At 44.9% G+C, this 17,599-nt stretch overlaps 2 protein-coding genes and 1 long non-coding RNA gene across 3 annotated transcripts; 1 reads left to right on the plus strand and 2 right to left on the minus strand.

Annotated features, from left to right (window-relative positions):
• The first annotated feature begins 9,728 nt into the window (after positions 1 to 9,728).
• On the plus strand, positions 9,729 to 14,623 carry LOC138637533 (uncharacterized). Its single transcript, XM_069726313.1, has 2 exons — positions 9,729 to 10,129; positions 13,163 to 14,623. Exon 2 carries the CDS (start codon positions 13,169 to 13,171, stop codon positions 14,426 to 14,428), a length of 1,260 nt encoding a protein of 419 aa, XP_069582414.1. The 5' UTR covers positions 9,729 to 10,129; positions 13,163 to 13,168; the 3' UTR covers positions 14,429 to 14,623.
• LOC138637542 (uncharacterized) lies at positions 10,534 to 11,539 on the minus strand. Its single transcript, XR_011312405.1, has 3 exons — positions 11,168 to 11,539; positions 10,994 to 11,086; positions 10,534 to 10,916 (listed from the first exon to the last, which is right to left on the minus strand). It is a non-coding gene; the product is annotated as an uncharacterized lncRNA (long non-coding RNA).
• Positions 14,624 to 15,345: 722 nt separating the features above from the next.
• Positions 15,346 to 16,892, minus strand: LOC138679877 (uncharacterized). Its single transcript, XM_069767835.1, has 2 exons — positions 16,316 to 16,892; positions 15,346 to 15,876 (listed from the first exon to the last, which is right to left on the minus strand). The coding sequence occupies exons 1-2, from the start codon at positions 16,724 to 16,726 to the stop codon at positions 15,346 to 15,348; spliced, it is 942 nt and encodes a 313-aa protein (XP_069623936.1). The 5' UTR covers positions 16,727 to 16,892.
• Between the last annotated feature and the right edge of the window lie 707 nt (positions 16,893 to 17,599).

Genomic DNA, 17,599 nt, shown 5'->3' on the forward strand with positions numbered 1-17,599 from the left:
GCACTTACACCTTTACAAGCTTACATTTATTCTGCCTCCTGTAGCGACGTTTCGGTCAACAGACCTTTATCAAGCACAGTATACAGCGTTCTAACCACCATTATATACACATAACCCCTCCCACTAATTAACATAGCACCAATAGGGTGTCAATACAAAAGTGAAAAAAAACACATAATAACCTTAACACACATACAAAAATATTAAAAACAGTCCCATAGAGTCATTACCACAAAGGCCCTTCACATACTAGGCAGTTAAATAGCTCTGATCACTCTTATGAGTAAATCATATCATTTCAGAGCTCCCATCCCTTAAATTGTAAGCAAAGCGATACCACCAATCAATACACAGCATTACCGTCACCATGGTGATAACCACCCCCACAGGTATGCCCTTTTAGTGCACAAGCCAATCACGGTAGTAGCTACACCCCAACCCAAAGCAAACACCAGTGTCCATGTCCACTCGCAATGTCCAGACCCTATCAATCAAACATTGATCGATGCAGCTGTGAATCGTGAGTTCCTCCATGTGCGTAGTTGGATCAATCCTCTGGTGAGCACACAGCTGGCCAAACTGTGCATGTCCAAGTTAACCCCGGCTTGCGCTTCTCCGGTGAAAGTATTGCGCATGTCATCCAAAGTCCTTCCCAGTCAGCGGTGTCTAAGTACCGAAAGGCACTCGCTGCGAATGTCCCAATCCAAAGGCTCCCTCTGGTCTGCCAAACCGCGCACACCTCCCAGAGTCGCAACAGCCAACCCATTTTCTTCACATCGCTGGATCGAGAATGTGCCCAGGGTACATAAAATCCAAAATATTATACATATGGAAAATCTTAATTCCCAAAAGGGGAAAACCATATATGCTGCCATAAATGTGGATCGATTATCAAGACAACCTACATATCCATATACAGTTATATTACGTGTAATTTGTGTAATCAATTCATTCCACACAATAAATGTAAATGCAACATCAGACCCAACTGGAGCATAGCAGAGTAAATAATGAATGACCATTAGGTCAAAAAGAGTCTCAAGGAGACATAAGCTGACCATATACCCGTCTCCCATACTGATATCTGCCCAGCCTCAGGCTGCTTAGCATTCACAATCCGACAGGGGCATAAGCATTCTACAAATGGGTCTGCGGCAAAGAACACTCAGCCACAAAAGACAATCAGTCACAGAGTAAATATAATAACAGAGTGTGTAGGTATATATATATATATTTATGCTGTCATAAATGTGGATCAATTATCAAGACAACTTACATATCCATATACAGGTCCGTCTCAAAAAATTAGCATATAGTGTTAAATTTCATTATTTACCATAATGTAATGATTACAATTAAACGTTCATATATTATATATTCATTATCCACCAACTGAAATTTGTCAGGTCTTTTATTGTTTTAATACTGATGATTTTGGCATACAACTCCTGATAACCCAAAAAACCTGTCTCAATAAATTAGCATATCAAGAAAAAAGGTTCTCTAAACTACCTATTACCCTAATCTTCTGAATCAACTAATTAACTCTAAACACATGCAAAAGATACCTGAGGCTTTTATAAACTCCCTGCCTGGTTCATTACTCAAAACCCCCATCATGGGTAAGACTAGCGACCTGACAGATGTCAAGAAGGCCATCATTGACACCCTCAAGCAAGAGGGTAAGACCCAGAAAGAAATTTCTCAACAAATAGGCTGTTCCCAGAGTGCTGTATCAAGGCACCTCAATGGTAAGTCTGTTGGAAGGAAACAATGTGGCAGAAAACGCTGTACAACGAGAAGAGGAGACCGGACCCTGAGGAAGATTGTGGAGAAGGACCGATTCCAGACCTTGGGGAACCTGAGGAAGCAGTGGACTGAGTCTGGTGTGGAAACATCCAGAGCCACCGTGCACAGGCGTGTGCAGGAAATGGGCTACAGGTGCCGCATTCCCCAGGTAAAGCCACTTTTGAACCATAAACAGCGGCAGAGGCGCCTGACCTGGGCTACAGAGAAGCAGCACTGGACTGTTGCTAAGTGGTCCCAAGTACTTTTTTCTGATGAAAGCAAATTTTGCATGTCATTCGGAAATCAAGGTGCCAGAGTCTGGAGGAAGACTGGGGAGAAGGAAATGCCAAAGTGCCTGAAGTCCAGTGTCAAGTACCCACAGTCAGTGATGGTGTGGGGTGCCATGTCAGCTGCTGGTGTTGGTCCACTGTGTTTCATCAAGGGCAGGGTCAATGCAGCTAGCTATCAGGAGATTTTGGAGCACTTCATGCTTCCATCGGCTGAAATGCTTTATGGAGATGAAGATTTCATTTTTCAGCACGACCTGGCACCTGCTCACAGTGCCAAAACCACTGGTAAATGGTTTACTGACCATGGTATTACTGTGCTCAATTGGCCTGCCAACTCTCCTGACCTGAACCCCATAGAGAATCTGTGGGATATTGTGAAGAGAAAGTTGAGAGACGCAAGACCCAACACTCTGGATGAGCTTAAGGCCGCTATTGAAGCATCCTGGGCCTCCATAACATCTCAGCAGTGTCACAGGCTGATTGCCTCCATGCCACGCCGCATTGAAGCAGTCATTTCTGCCAACGGATTCCCGACCAAGTATTGAGTGCATAACTGAACATTATTATTTGATGTTTTTTTTGTTTGTTATTAAAAAACACTTTTATTTGATTGGATGGGTGAAATATGCTAATTTATTGAGACAGGTTTTTTGGGTTATCAGGAGTTGTATGCCAAAATCATCAGTATTAAAACAATAAAAGACCTGACAAATTTCAGTTGGTGGATAATGAATCTATAATATATGAAAGTTTAATTGTAATCATTACATTATGGTAAATAATGAAATTTAACACTATATGCTAATTTTTTGAGAAGGACCTGTATAGTTATACTGCGTATAATTTGTGTAATCAGCTTGTTCAACACAATAAATTCATGTACATGCAAAAAAAAAAAAACGTGCAACATCAGACACAACCGGAACATAGCAAAATAAATAATGAATGCATACATTACATGAATTTATTGTGTTGAACAAGCTGATTACACAAATTATACGTAGTATAACTATATATGGATATGTAAGTTGTCTTGATAATTGATCCACATTTATGGCAGCATAAATATATATATATATATACCTACACACTACAAGATTTTCCATATGTATAATATTTTGGATTTTATGTACCCTGGGCACATTCTCGATCCAGCGATGTGAAGAAAATGGGTTGGCTGTTGCGACTCCGGGAGGTGTGCGCGGTTTGGCAGACCAGAGGGAGCCTTTGGATTGGGACATTCGCAGCGAGTGCCTTTCAGTACTTAGACACCGCTGACTGGGAAGGACTTTGGATGACATGCGCAATACTTTCACCGGAGAAGCGCAAGCCGGGGTTAACTTGGACATGCACAGTTTGGCCAGCTGTGTGCTCACCAGAGGATTGATCCAACTACGCACATGGAGGAACTCATGATTCACAGCTGCATCGATCTCGCCTATCAATGTTTGATTGATAGGGTCTGGACATTGCGAGTGGACATGGACACTGGTGTGTGCTTTGGGTTGGGGTGTAGCTACTACCGTGATTGGCTTGCGCACTAAAAGGGCATACCTGTGGGGGTGGTTATCGCCATGGTGACGGTAATGCTGTGTATTGATTGAGCTCTGAAATTATATGATTTACTCATAAGAGTGATCAGAGCTATTTAACTGCCTAGTATGTGAAGGGCCTTTGTGGTAATGACTCTATGGGACTGTTTTTAATATTTTTGTGTATGTGTTAAGGTTATTATGTGTTTTTTTCACTTTTGCATTGACAACCAATTGGTGCTATGTTAATTAGTGGGAGGGGTTATGTGTATATAATGGTGGTTAGAACGCTGTATACTGTGCTTGATAAAGGTCTGTTGACCGAAACGTCGCTACCGGAGGCAGAATAAATGTAAGCTCTTATTTTTTCACCATCCATTGTGGCGCTGTCTTTTTGTTCTCTGTGGTCTTGGTACTGTCCATGGTGGGCTCCTTGGTTTTGGACATGTGCCCTTGTGTCCGCTGAGACCTTCAATCTATAAAGAAAAGGGTGCGGTTTTGACTTTCTTTTGTTTTGCACTTACACCTTTGTCTGCTATCGCTGAGATTATATGTAGCCATAGTGGCATATTTAGCCATGTGATTTCCATACTCCCATGACTTTTTCTTCATTGTACTGTGTTTTCAATGTTGAGGAGCATGTATTATTAAATTGCTATAGTACAGTACTATATGATTATATCAGTATTTCCTTGTAAATACTTGGGAGGTGCTAGTTAGAATCCCAGAACATTGGTCACTCATTGATGTAATGGAGGATAACACCTGGTGCTGGGGAGATTTCCAGAATGGTGCCTTCTTGATGTCATGGCAGGTGAGACCTGGTGCAGGTGTGGATTTCAGAGAAGTGGCCTCTTATTGATGTTATGGTGGGTGAGACCTGGTGCCAAGTAGGATCCCAGGGCAGTGGCTGCTCATTGATGTCATGGAGGGTGAAGCCTGGTCCTTGGTACAATTCCAGAGCAATGGTCGCTCATTGATGTCATGTAGGATAACTCCTGGTGGTGGGGAGATTTCCAGAATGATGGTTGCTCATTGGTGTTATGGCAGGTGAGACTTGGTGCTGGTGAGGCTGCTTATTGATGTCATGGAGGGCGATGCCTTGTCCCTGGGATGATTCCAGAGCATTGGCCTCTCAAAGATGTCATGAATGGTGAGTCCTGGTGCTTGTGAGAATCCAAAAGCAGTGGCCGCTCATTGATGTAATGGAGGATAACACCTGGTGCTGGGGACATTTTCAGAATGGTGCCTCCTTGATGTCATGTCAGGTGAGACCTGGTGTAGGTGTGGATTCCAGAGAAGTGGCCTCTCATTGGTGTCATGGTGGGTGTCATGATAATGTAAAAATGCCATGTTCTGAGTAATTTTTTAGAAGGTACCATGGTGGCAGACACACGCTGTGGGCTCTCTGACCCCCCCCACCCCTCTTCACACTGCCTAGAAAGCTTTCCCTCTCTCTTGGCCTGCAGGCAACTCCCTCCCCTCTGCGTGCAGCTGTAATGTGAAACCAGTGTGCTGTGAGCAGGCTTACTCAGCTGCCTGCAAAAAGCACATGGCCGATGGGGCCTTCCCTTTGTTCTCTTAAACTGGAATATAATCACGCAGATTAGGTCTGGAAGCAGGACAAATACTTTTTTGGCCTCTGCATCGGCTGGGCGATCACACAGTGCGTTTTCTAGCGGAAAAGGATAAATGGATTGCTGCTTAACAGAGGCTCATAACCACATGATGTTTGGGCTCAAATTAATGCCCAGCTCATGCCCGGAAGTATGGTAGTTCCGTGGTCGCTATAGGGGGTGCCACCCCTGAGCTAGGACAACTAGGAGCTTTCAGTATGCTTCAGTCCCTCTGAGAAAAGAGGAGTGCATTTCATAACTCAGCCCGCTCAGTGATGTCAGGACCAGAGGGCATATCTTAACCCTACTGAGTTATGAGTGAGTCTTTGCTCAAGAAAAGAGCTAACAGTAGCTCTGCAAGCTGCTCCGATGCATTTTGATGTTCACCCCTCCCCAGCCACATGGTTTGCTATGATCTGAAATTATTTGAGAGAACTGTAAGTGTTTCTTTTAACTTTAATCTTTTTTATTTCTAATCGTCTGTATATACATAATCGTCTCATTTTATAATATCTTTTTACCCTTTGGTAAACACTGCCTATCTTTTGGAGTAAAATATATAAAATTACTAGCTTTGTTTCTCCTTGCTCTATAATGTACGGTTACGTCCTCAAAGTGAATTACGCTACTAATTTGGGTTGGCTCCGGACCCGTTATTAATTAAGAAATCGGAGCTGGTGGCAGCGGAAATTGTCCTGCGCTTTTGGGGAAAACTGGTAGCGATGGACGGCGTTGATAATTATTGTTCCCGCCTGAGTGGGAGTAGTTATATTGCCCTCGCAGCAGTGTGCCCATTAGCCAGTACAAAGTAAGGCAGCCTTTCTGGTGACTAATTATCCTAGGTGCAGTACCCTGTCTGACCTGAGGGAACGGGGGCACAAGAAATCTGCAGGTTCCAAACCGAAATTGGGAAGTGGGACATAGATAAATCCCCTTCAGAAAAGAACTGGGCAACCATAAAACCCCAGTTAATTACATATTGGTGTGAGCGGTGGGGATGATAAAGTTATCCTCCCTGTGATTCGGGACATATTGGTGGCAGCGGTGGGATCATAGAGCATTAGTGATCTGGTTTGAGCAATCATTCCTCTCACTAAAACTTGCACAGTTCTTGCGAGGAAACGAGCTCAGTGTTTACTAGTCCTGAGAAGATACCGTGTGTACTTTCGATTACCCTCTCCCTTTCTCTTTGTTTTTCTATCCTATCTTTTATTTGACAATGATGACTGCAAAAGGAAAGCACTGGTACACCCAGCAGAATAAGGACACTCTTCTGTGAATCTGCATGTACCACGGCCTGGACTCCCATGGCTAAACCCAGGTCCAAATGGTCACGGAACTGGTGCAATTTGAAGCGGACCAAGCCGGTTCTCAGAGCCCAGTGGACGCAGAAGCCAGCACTGTTGCAGGTGGTGCTGCTGCCGAGGGCCAATCACTGAATGCCGGCCCTACATCCAACCAGGGCGGATTGGACCCCCACCTGCAGGCGGCCTTGGAACTCCCCTCCGACGACCGTGATGGACGTCTGAGGCTGATCCAGCAATACCAGCAGGAGGCCCGAGCTGAGCGAGAGGCCCAGAGAAATCTTGAACTGCGGCTGGCAGAACTCAGAGCTGTACCTTCTACCTCGTGGAGCAGTGAGTCCAGCAGCGCTCTGTCCCCTAAACCCCATCCAGAGCACTTTCCTGTGATGGAAAAGGACGGGGACTTGGACACTTTTCTTAGGGCCTTTGAGAAGGCCTGCAGAGAGTATCGACTGCCAGATGATGAATAGGCCCGATACCTGACCCCAGGGCTAAGAGGCAAAGCTCTGGAGGCATTTTCTGCTCTAACTCAAGACCAAGATGGTGACTATGAGACCATCAAGCAGGCCCAGATAAAGAAGTACCATCTGACTCCTGAGGTTTACCGTAGAAAGATCCGGAACCTCCAATGTGGCCCACACGACAGTTACGGCAATGTGGCGATGGACTCGTGACCCACTTTGACCAGTTGCCCCAAGGATTGTCAGTGACCACCTTTGCACCGCTGCGGGACCTGATGATCAAAGACCAGTTCTTACATCTTTGTCCAGCTGAGATGCGACAGTTCGTGATGGACCAAGAGCCCAAAGATGTGGATAAAGCAGCGCAGATTACGGACATCTATGAGGCCAACCATAAATCGGAGGTCCGGAAGCCAGTCACCGCCAGCTGGTAAGCCTGCAACCAACTGCATTAACTCCACCAGCCGACTCACCGGAGGCCCTTTCCCCATTGCCAACAACATCAGACCTACCACCAACCTTTGCCACTGTTTTTCCTGCAAACGGACTGATCATATCAGTGCCCACTGTCCAGAGAAGCAGAAGAACACCCCAGCTAAGGACCCAGGGCCTAATGCAGCAGTTCTTTTGTGGGTGGGGTGATTGGGAGGGTGTATGACAACGTGCAGTACGTCACCGTGGAGGGCCTTGTCGCTACAGGCCTCAAGAACATGGGGCCGAACGAACCCTCATCCGACCCAAACTGGCAGCCCCTGAAGAGATTTTTCCAGGATAAAACCTGACTGTCACTGGGATTGGGGGCATCCGCTGTCCCCTGCTAATGGCCCTGATGTATATAGATTGGGGTGTCAGGAGCGGGTGAAGGAAATGGGGCTGTCTGATAACTTGCCCACTGATGTTTTATTGGGGACTAATTTGGGGTGGATGTTTGCATATTATGTCCCTGACTCCCCTCCCCAATCGAATGCTGATGATAGCGATGGGAAATTGCATGTGTTACCTGACAATGCTTTACCGGTTAATAATGTACTTGATAATGATTTTTCTGAAAATGCAGAGGGTAATACTGATGATGCGGATGATGAAAATATGCATGTTTAACCTGATAACCATTTGTTTCCTAGGAGTGATGTGTTCACAGGTACAGGAGTGCCCAGCCATGTCACTCTGCAGGGTAGTATGGCTGAGGAACCCCTAACATGAGCAGCGATTGTGCTAAGGGAAATGGGGAGATGCATGGGAACCTTGAGGAAGGTGATGCCGTGCAATTGACCAGTGCCACAGAGGAAGGTAACTACCCCATAAGTAGCACTGCTCCAGAGATGTTGGGGGTGGATGGGGAGGTAGTACCCATAGCAGTGCCGGCTGATGGGTCTGTGGAAATCTCCGGGGAGACAGCCTATGTAGCTGCTGTCCCCGCAGTCAGAGTGCTCAAAACGTGGATAACGTTCTGCCTTCTGGACCCTCCTTAGTCACAGGGGTGACTGAACCAGAGATGGACCCAGAGCAGGTCCCAGAGGGTTCCCGTGGGGAAGGGACCCTGACGTTGCTTCTGGCTGCCTCCAGCCAGGAGTTCCAGGCTGCTCTGCACTGTATAGAAATTAAAATGTTTCTATACAAATGCACAAAGCATGGGCAAGAAACAAGGAGAATTGGAATTATTAACACGGGAGAAGAAATATGACGTAATTGGAACTTGGTGGGATGATACAGATGATTGAAATACAAGGCTAGAAGGATACAAATTATATGCAAGAAACAGACTTGATAAATGAGGAGGTGTTGCATTGTATGTTAGAAAATCATATATCTGCACAGATATTGAAGTTTCAGAGACGGGGAGTTCTGTGGAAACTGTTTGGGTAAGAATACAAGGAGAGAACAACGGAAAGGACACCATTGTAGGCATTTACTACAGGCCGCCTGTGCAAGCTGAAGATATGGATGAATTCTTAATGCATCAAGTGGCCAAATTCTCCAAAAAATATGACATGGGGTTCATGGGAGATTTCAACTATCCAGACATTTGTTGGGAATCTCTCTCAGGCAAAACTAACAGGTCAAGCAAATTCTTATCCTCTCTTGCTGACAACTTTATCTTCCAAAATGTAAGGAACAAAACAAGGGGATCTGCTACCTTGGATCTAATCCTTATAAACAAGGAGGAAATGGTTTAGAAGGTAAGCATGGCTGGGACCCACGGATGTAGTGACCATGCTATTTTAGAATTTTGGATAACTAGAGGAGGAAGACCTGTGAAGACTCAGACTTCAGAGTTAGATTTCAGAACAGCAGATTTTAAGGGACTCAGAAAGAGAATCGGAGGGATCCAATGGCTGGATATACTTGAGGACAAAAATGTCCAGGAAGGATGGGAAATCTTAAAAATATGAGATTCTCAAAGCACAATCATTAACAATTCCAAAAAGAGGGAAGAATGCAAAGAATTTCAGGAAACCAGAATGGATGAACACAGAACTTAAACACATGCTAAAAAAGAAGAAATAAATGTTTATCAAATGGAAAGAGGGAGGCATATCTAAAGAAGAATATCATGCTGTCTGCAGAACCTGCAGGGCACAATTCAGATTATCTAAAGCTGACAATGAATTAAGGCTTGCAAGAGATGTCAAAAGCAAAAAAAAAGGATTTTGGGGGTAATAGTACCGTCACACTAGACGATTTTACAACGAGAACGACAACGATCCGACCAAAATAAGATCGCTGGAACGTCGCTGTTTAGGTCGCTGCAGAGATGCCAAACACACCAACCTACGAACGATGCTGGAGCGATACAGTGACGTAACAGCGACTCACAGATCGTCCTCGCTAGTCGTTTGCTCAGTGTCACACAGCAAGAGTGTAACGATCTAACGATGCAGACGTAGCCAGATAGGTGTGTTTTATGCACAGGGAGACACCCAGGATGTGACGTTACGGCGTCCCGGAATATAAACCGCAACTCTACAGCGATTGATTCATATTGTTGGAGCGCTGTGTCTTCACGGTCTTCTGCCTTTCCAGCGTCCTGTTCGGAACGATCCTTCGCCAGCTACGATCCTCTTCTCCCGTGGACGTTCTGTCTAGAACGTATTCTACTGCAGGCGTCTTCATCGTTTCTTTTCTTGCTCATCAACGGTATGAAATGTTTTTCAGTTGTTTGTTTCTTTTGTGTATAGTTATGGCTATTCAATAATCTTTATCTATGTATATGGTGTAATGATGGATAAAACACCTCCGGCAGCCATCTTGTGCATCTGGCAAGCAGACGCACAAGATGGAGGCATTACTATGCGGTTTGCAAACTCAGTTGCGCTGTCTGCCAATTTTGCACACACCATATGGAAAGGTAAACTAGCTGTCTGCCAATTTTGCACACACTATATGGAAAGGTTAACTAATTCTCTTGTGTCTGCCTTGGCTGGCCCTGGCGTGCTCCGCTAGTAAATAAAACAGCACACAACTTAAAGGAACGAAATTTTTTTTTTTTTAGAAACTGAACTGATTTTTTTTTTTTTTCAACAAAACACTAACATCTGTCAAGAAAAACAGAAAAAAAAACATTTTTAACGCCCGCGCGCCAAAAGGTGTCGCAGCGTGCGTCCATGTTGCTGCACTTGATGCTGCAGCAGCACTACTGTGCGCTCCAAGAGCGCTACTGTCCGCTCCAGTCCCTCTTGTTTGGCCAGCAGCTCTCTCACAGTGTCCGGTTCTGTAGATAGAAGATAGAATAAAAGTCATTTTTTTTTGTCCTGTCCCAGAGGTCTTTTTTTTTTTTTGGTTGCATTTTATTAGTCGCTTTCAAATGTGACATCCCACCGATAACCCCTCCCACTGTCTGTATACTTACGGAGAAGGGACGCCTGTTGTCCATCACTGGAGCTGCTGACCACCCATCCCCTGTCTCGGGCCAGAGTTCCCGGAGCTAAAAGGAATCAAAATCATATCTGTTTAACAATTGAACTCGCTGTGGGGAACCGCTCGCAGTTTATCGTCACTTACGAATGCTCGCCTCTGGGGAGAATGATGCCGAGCCGGGGGAGGAAGATGGGTAGCGGAAGGGCGGAGTAGTGGCCTGTGGTGGGGTTACTGCATCTGTAATGTATACAATATTTCAGCTCACCTCTTATGTCCCATATGCCGTTATAATTTTGAAATGAATGATGGATAACTTACGTGACGGTCCAGCTTGTGGGCTGCTGCTGCTGCTGCTGGAAGATGTGGGGGAGGATAGTATCCTCTGTAGCCGGCGGCGTCTCTCTACACAAAAATAAAAGAAACACCATGTTTAGACAACAAAAGTACAGAGCTGTAGACATCACAATAAAACTAGACAATATTGACAGCAAAAGTTAGGAGCCTGAAATGAATGATGGATAACTTACGTGACGGTCCAGCTTGTGGGCTGCTGCTGGCCGCTGTGGTGGAGGTCAGTGCCCTCTGGTGCCGGCGGCGTCTTTCTACACAAAAATATAAAAAAAAGAAATCGCCATGTTTAGACAACAAAAGTACAGAGCTGTAGACATCACAATAAAACTAGACAACATTGACAGCTAAAGTTAGGAGCCTATCGAAATTCGGCTGCATCTGTAATGTATTCTATATTTCTGCTCCCCTGTAAAGTCCCATATGCAGTTATAAAATTGAAATGAATGATGGATAACTTACGTGACGGTCCAGGCTGTGGCCTGCTGCTGGCCGCTGTGGTGGAGGCCAGTGCCCTCTGGTGCCGGCGGCGTCTCTCTACACAAAAAAATAAAAAAAAGAAATCGCCATGTTTAGACAACAAAAGTACAGAGCTGTAGAAAAAAAAAAAAAAGAGGCCATTTGCGGGAAGGAGTAAAAATCAATTTTGACAAGCTAAATGTAATTACATATATAGAACATAGGAAGCACCTCACGGCAGTGCACGTCTCCTGTTTCCCCCTACTGGCAGTGCGAGCAGGGTTGCCAACCTCCACGTAATGATTTCAGGACAATCGGGATTACAATTGCGGACATCCGTATAAATTAAATATGGGGGGTGGAGATTATGGAATTCATGACCTGACCAATTTTTACGCGACAACGCATTTTTGCGCTTGGACATTATAGAAATTTGAAAAGAAAATATTAATTTTTTGTCCTCGTAAGTCCCGGACAAGTTGGCAACCACGGGCACGAGTATCCCATTTCCCCCCGCTCGGTACCGTGCGTCTTCCAATTCCACCATTCTGATACTTGCCTTGCTTTGCCTCCGCTCGCAAGTGTGCCAGATGGAGTGGCTGCTTATAGCGCAGGTCGGCCCACTTCTTGCGCAGTTGCAGCGCACTGCGCCGGATGCTGAACCTGCTCTCCATCATTTCTGCAATGCGGCCCAGCACTGCATTCTTGTGCAAATTTGGGTGGGCAGGCCGGCTCCTCCGTCCCTCATAGTCGAGGGCATCCATCTTGTCCACAAAAAAACGCACCTCGGCCTGCCCCAGAGGAGCACAGCGCTGTCTCGCCGCCATTTTCTAAAGATAGACGCTGTACGGCACCGCCTAACCACGCCCAGAGGAGGTCCTAGCTGCGGCGCGATCGGCATCGCTATAGCGTCTCTGATTATGCACAGCGTCGCGTTTGTGACGCCGGCTCCAGACATCCTTTTTTTTTTGGGCGTTCCCGTTACCAACTCACAGCGTTTATTGTCTTGCTTTCAGTTTTGTAGTAGCTTGTATCGTAATTTTGGGATGTTAATGAGGTGCGGCTGTAGTGTTAAACGCTGCTTATTACACATGTAAATATAAATTTCCATTAAATCCTATGTTCACATTTCTGTAGAACAGGGCAGCGTCTGAGATGTAACGCTGAACAGATATGTGAGCACATGCCCAACGCCGTTTTTTGTGACCCATGCATTAACTTTTCCATGGTTTTAGGGTCAGAAAAAAAAACATCATGCATCGTCCTCTGTGTCCTGACGCATGATTCACAAAACGATAGGGCAACACATGTTATTTCAGGCCCCTAGGTAAAATATAGTGGCACATGCATTGCCGTGGCTGCACCGAACAAAACGCTAATGTCAACTTTGCCTTCTAACCAAAAAAAAAAAAAAAAAGATGTGTGAACACTATTTAACAGTATTGGTTGTCTTGTGTCACTTTAGCAAATCATATGTAATAATTATTTTTTATTGTGCTTTTTCAGGTTGCCATGTCTCTTTCGGATGTACCTGCGATTGTAGCGGCTGCATTGCTGTTAGAAGCTCAGAACCAGCTGGAGGCTGAAGCGCGAAACAATCGTGCAAAGCGACAGCGCCGCATGTGGACCAGACAGTGGCTGCAGAAGAGGAATCAATTGTCCCACATGGGCCTAATCAGGGAACTGAAGGAGAACAACCCGCATGATTTCAAGAACTACCTGAGAATGTCCGAGGATTCATTTAATTTCCTACTTGAAGCTGTGGAACCTTATATTAGGCGGCAAAATACAAGGATGCGAGCTGCTGTCCCTGTGGATGAGAGACTGGCTGTTACGCTCCGGTTCCTGGCGACTGGAAGGTCTATGCAAGACTTGCATTACTGCGCTGCGATTTCCCGAACCCTACTCAGCGTCATAATTCCGGAGACATGTAAAGCAATTATCTCTGCTTTACACCAAAATTACATGCCTTTCCCGGAGACCCCGGATGATTGGAAAGAGATTTCAAGGGGATTTCATGAGCAATGGCAGTTCCCTAATTGCGGGGGTGCCTTGGATGGGAAACATGTCCGCATCACCCAACCACCACACTCCGGCTCCTTTTATTATAACTATAAGGGTTATTTCAGCGTAATTCTGATGGCCCTCGTTAATGCGAACTACGAATTTGTAAGTGTGTCTGTAGGGATTAACGGGAGATTATCTGATGGCGGAGTTTTGGAGCTAACCGATTTTGGGGACCGCTTGAAAGAAAACAAACTGGCCTTGCCTCCCAACAGTGACACTACTGAAAACATGAACTTTGTGTTTGTCGGAGATGAGGCGTTCCCACTGCATCCCAACCTTTTGAAGCCATTCTCCCAGAAAACTCTGACACCTGAGCGGCGCATATTTAATTACCGGCTTTCGAGAGCTAGACGCGTTGTGGAGAATGCGTTTGGAATCATGGCAAACCGATTTCGTGTTTTCCACACTGCAATGAACATGAAACTATCGTCTATAGACTCTGTGGTTCTTGCTTGTTGCGTCCTCCACAACTTTTTGCGCCGCCGTGATGCCACTGCATACAGCCCTCCACAGTATGTAGACTCTGTTGACCCTGCAAACGGGGATATAACCCAGGGAGAATGGCGTCTAGATGAGCACAGGGTTTCTGGCCTGGAAAGTCTGGGATCCGGAAGGAACAATGATGACGCGACAAATTGCAGGGAAAAATACTGTGACTTTTTCAATGGTCCAGGGGCTGTCTCATGGCAGCACCAACAATTGTAGCGCAACTGTAGGCATATCTTTTACCATTTATTATGGATTACATTTGTTTTTGTTCATCCGCTCTCGTGTACCATTCTTTTTAGAACCCAACCAATTTCTTTGTCAAGTAACAATGTCAACATAACGATATATTGATTTATGTACATTGTCTTGTTCTTTTTATTCCATTCCAATTAAAATATTGAACTATGAAAATACTCTACTTCTGTATTAAACATATGAACCATGGGAATCAACAACCTCTTCTGCCCTAGCGCTTTCATGATGTGTGTGTGTGTGTATGTATATATATATATATATATACATACATATATACAAAATAGGAAAAAGAAGGCAGCACTCATAAAGTTTCATGTGAAAAAAATATGGAGATTTAATCGACCCACATCACTGCGCGACGTTTCAGCTCACTGAACCTTTTTCAAGGCTCGAAAAAGGCTCAGGGAGCCGAAACGTCGCGCAGTGATGTGGGTCGATTAAATCTCCATATTTTTTTCACATGAAACTTTATGAGTGCTGCCTTCTTTTTCCTATTTTGTATATATGTTGGATAAATGCTTGGACCATTCTATCCAGGGGGCTAGGCACCCGCTATTGGTGAGCATTGTGCTGTTCTATATATATATATATATATATATATATATATAATCTATCCCGATTATAATGCATTTGGTATTGTACAGTATGCATGTCCACTTTGCATATTGCCCACCCACATAGTATTTTGCCCATCCAGAGAGCCACGTAGTATGGAGACAAATTTGAAAAATATATATATTTTATTTGTTTTCACATGACATTTTCATGTGGCACAAGGATTAATTACCGGGCGTCAGGCCAATGACTGCAGGGCAGTAGGCAGAGTGGATTATGGACGTTATAAAACTGAAGTCTCTAGTGTTTTCAAGACAAGATCCCTACAAATTTTGATAGTAGGTGCCCATCTCGCTGTACCGGTCCGTGGACGTAGGAGGTCCTTGTGAAAAGTCTGCAAAAGAAGGAGGTGCAGGTGGTGTCCAGAACTGAGAATGATGTGGGCCTGGTCTGCGGACAGGAGTGCTGTGCATGGGCTCCTGTGGTGGTCCCAAATAAAACTGGCTACTGGGCTGACGCTCGGTGATGTTCAACATAGATGTGTCGCTCAGTTTTCCAGCGGCTGCCGCGTTCAGAACGTCAAACATCAATCGCTCCGCGTGAGATCGTTGGGTAACGTCCAATTTTTTTAAGCGTTCCTCAACCAAGGTTGGGAATGCGGAGAGCTGGGTTGCCGCATGCTTGGACAAGATGTTGTTAGCCATTGCCAGGAGATCCACAGGTGTCCCCGCTGTCGACTTTCTTTTGCGAGATGGCCGCTGTGGACGTCTCTGATCCTCGAGACACGGGCTTCTGGAGGACTGATGGGACTGGACATCGTTCCCTTCTGGTCTTTCCCGCTGTTGAAGAGGCACCTGCGATTCAAGCAAAAAGAAAAAAAAATTAAAAGTCAATAACATACAAACAACTCAGCCTAGAGCCCCACCTCTCCAACACCTCTATTCCTGTTCATGGGAAGCTATGACGAACTAGGTAGCAAACCACAGGGGTTACAGAGCTTTCAGAGCTGGGCTGAACTACATTGGGCAGCAATACTGTACGTACAAATGTGCGGAAGACACAATATGTTAATGTATTTATCTTTATGTTATAGACTTTGGAAATTATTAAAAATGCATTTAAAGGAGGGGGGAGTACTGTTTGGACATACTTCTCAGAACAGGAAGTGACAACTGTTATTAACAGGGGGATTAAACATGAAAAATGTGAATCATTATTATTGGAAACCATGCAGTCTCATAAACCTACAAGACACACGGCATGCTACTAGAAGGGAAGCTAGGGGGTACTTACATGCTCGTCCGGAGACTCGGGCAGGTTCTCTTCAGGCGATGGTGCACATATGCTTGTGACAGTCTGGCACGGACGAGGAATTTCCTGGTCCCGAGTGAACGCCAGCAGGTCATAGTACCACAACTTGGGCACATAGACGTCGTCAGTTCCGGCCCCAGACTTCAGCGACTTTTCCACCTTGTTCAACTCTTTTTTGTAGACTGTGCGGAGAGCCTGGATTTTTTTACGCACAATGTGTTCATCCACCGTCTCAGTGGGATGATGCTCCTTGTAGATGGCCACCAGCTTCTCATACGCATCTTTCTTTTTGTAGCGGTTGCTGTAATCCGCCGACTTTATCTTCCACAAGCAGGGCAGGGAGCGGTACATCTCTATGAGTGCCCGAACACAGTCTTGTTCATTGGCAGACATCTAAAAAAAAAATAAAAAAATGAAGCAACATCAAGCAAGAAAGTTGTGGCCCCTGTGCCTTTCCTAATGTGAGCAGCCTTCTCTTGTATGGGATGGGCCGTGCGCTCTTTCCTTTTGGTAGCCACCATTTTAGGGATGGAATGGTTCGTATGCTTTTTTTATATTATTAATAACAATTTTGGGGCTTGAAAATGGCAGATTAAAAAAAAAAAAAAAAAAAAAAAAAAATTACCATGAAAGATTTAATAAGAACGCTGATGAGTTCAAAATCTCCAACCAGGTCGCTCACAAGAAGCTAGAGAACGATGTAAAGGTCTCGATTTACAACCACGACGCTCACGAGATGTTAAATCAATACGGAGCAGAATTCCAGATTTCAAAACAAGACGCTCACGAGAGGTTATAAAACAAAGACGCTGCAAAGATCTTGATTTCCAACCAGAACGCTTACGAGATGGAGAATGAACACGATGCAGAGTTGTGGATTTCCAACCTATTGCAAGATGCTCGTAGTTGAAATACGCACAAGTGATTGAACAGTTGACTCAAGCTTTTTATATCGGAACCTTGCTATAGAACCTACCTATAGATGATCCCGCTGTGGCCTATCACAGTTCACAGGGAGACATCACACCCACTCCATTGTATAACGTTATGGCGTCACCATTTTTTTTTTATTAAATAAAGTAAAAGCCTTTTTTTGTAATGGCTGTTGTAATCCCCATGTAGGCTGTGGCGACAGATGGCATCTCCTTTTGTAAAGTCATGTTATGGCGTCACCTTTTTTAATGTCATTATGTCCTCCCCTTTGTCATTGTAATGTATTATAAAGACCCCCTTTATTTATAATGTAGACACCACATCACAGACTAT

This window comes from Ranitomeya imitator, chromosome 1 (assembly GCF_032444005.1).
Source record: "Ranitomeya imitator isolate aRanImi1 chromosome 1, aRanImi1.pri, whole genome shotgun sequence".
NCBI classification, from domain to species: domain Eukaryota; kingdom Metazoa; phylum Chordata; class Amphibia; order Anura; family Dendrobatidae; genus Ranitomeya; species Ranitomeya imitator.

What these genes read in the sequence shown, in the direction of transcription:
- LOC138637533 (XM_069726313.1), top strand. Translation starts at nt 13,169, where the DNA reads ATGTCTCTTTCGGATGTACCTGCGATTGTAGCGGCTGCATTGCTGTTA.
- LOC138679877 (XM_069767835.1), bottom strand. Translation starts at nt 16,726, where the DNA reads ATGTCTGCCAATGAACAAGACTGTGTTCGGGCACTCATAGAGATGTAC. An exon ending in CCGAGTCTCCGGACGAGCAT is followed by an intron (nt 15,877 to 16,315) that starts GTAAGTACCCCC and finishes CTTGAATCGCAG; the next exon opens with GTGCCTCTTCAACAGCGGGA.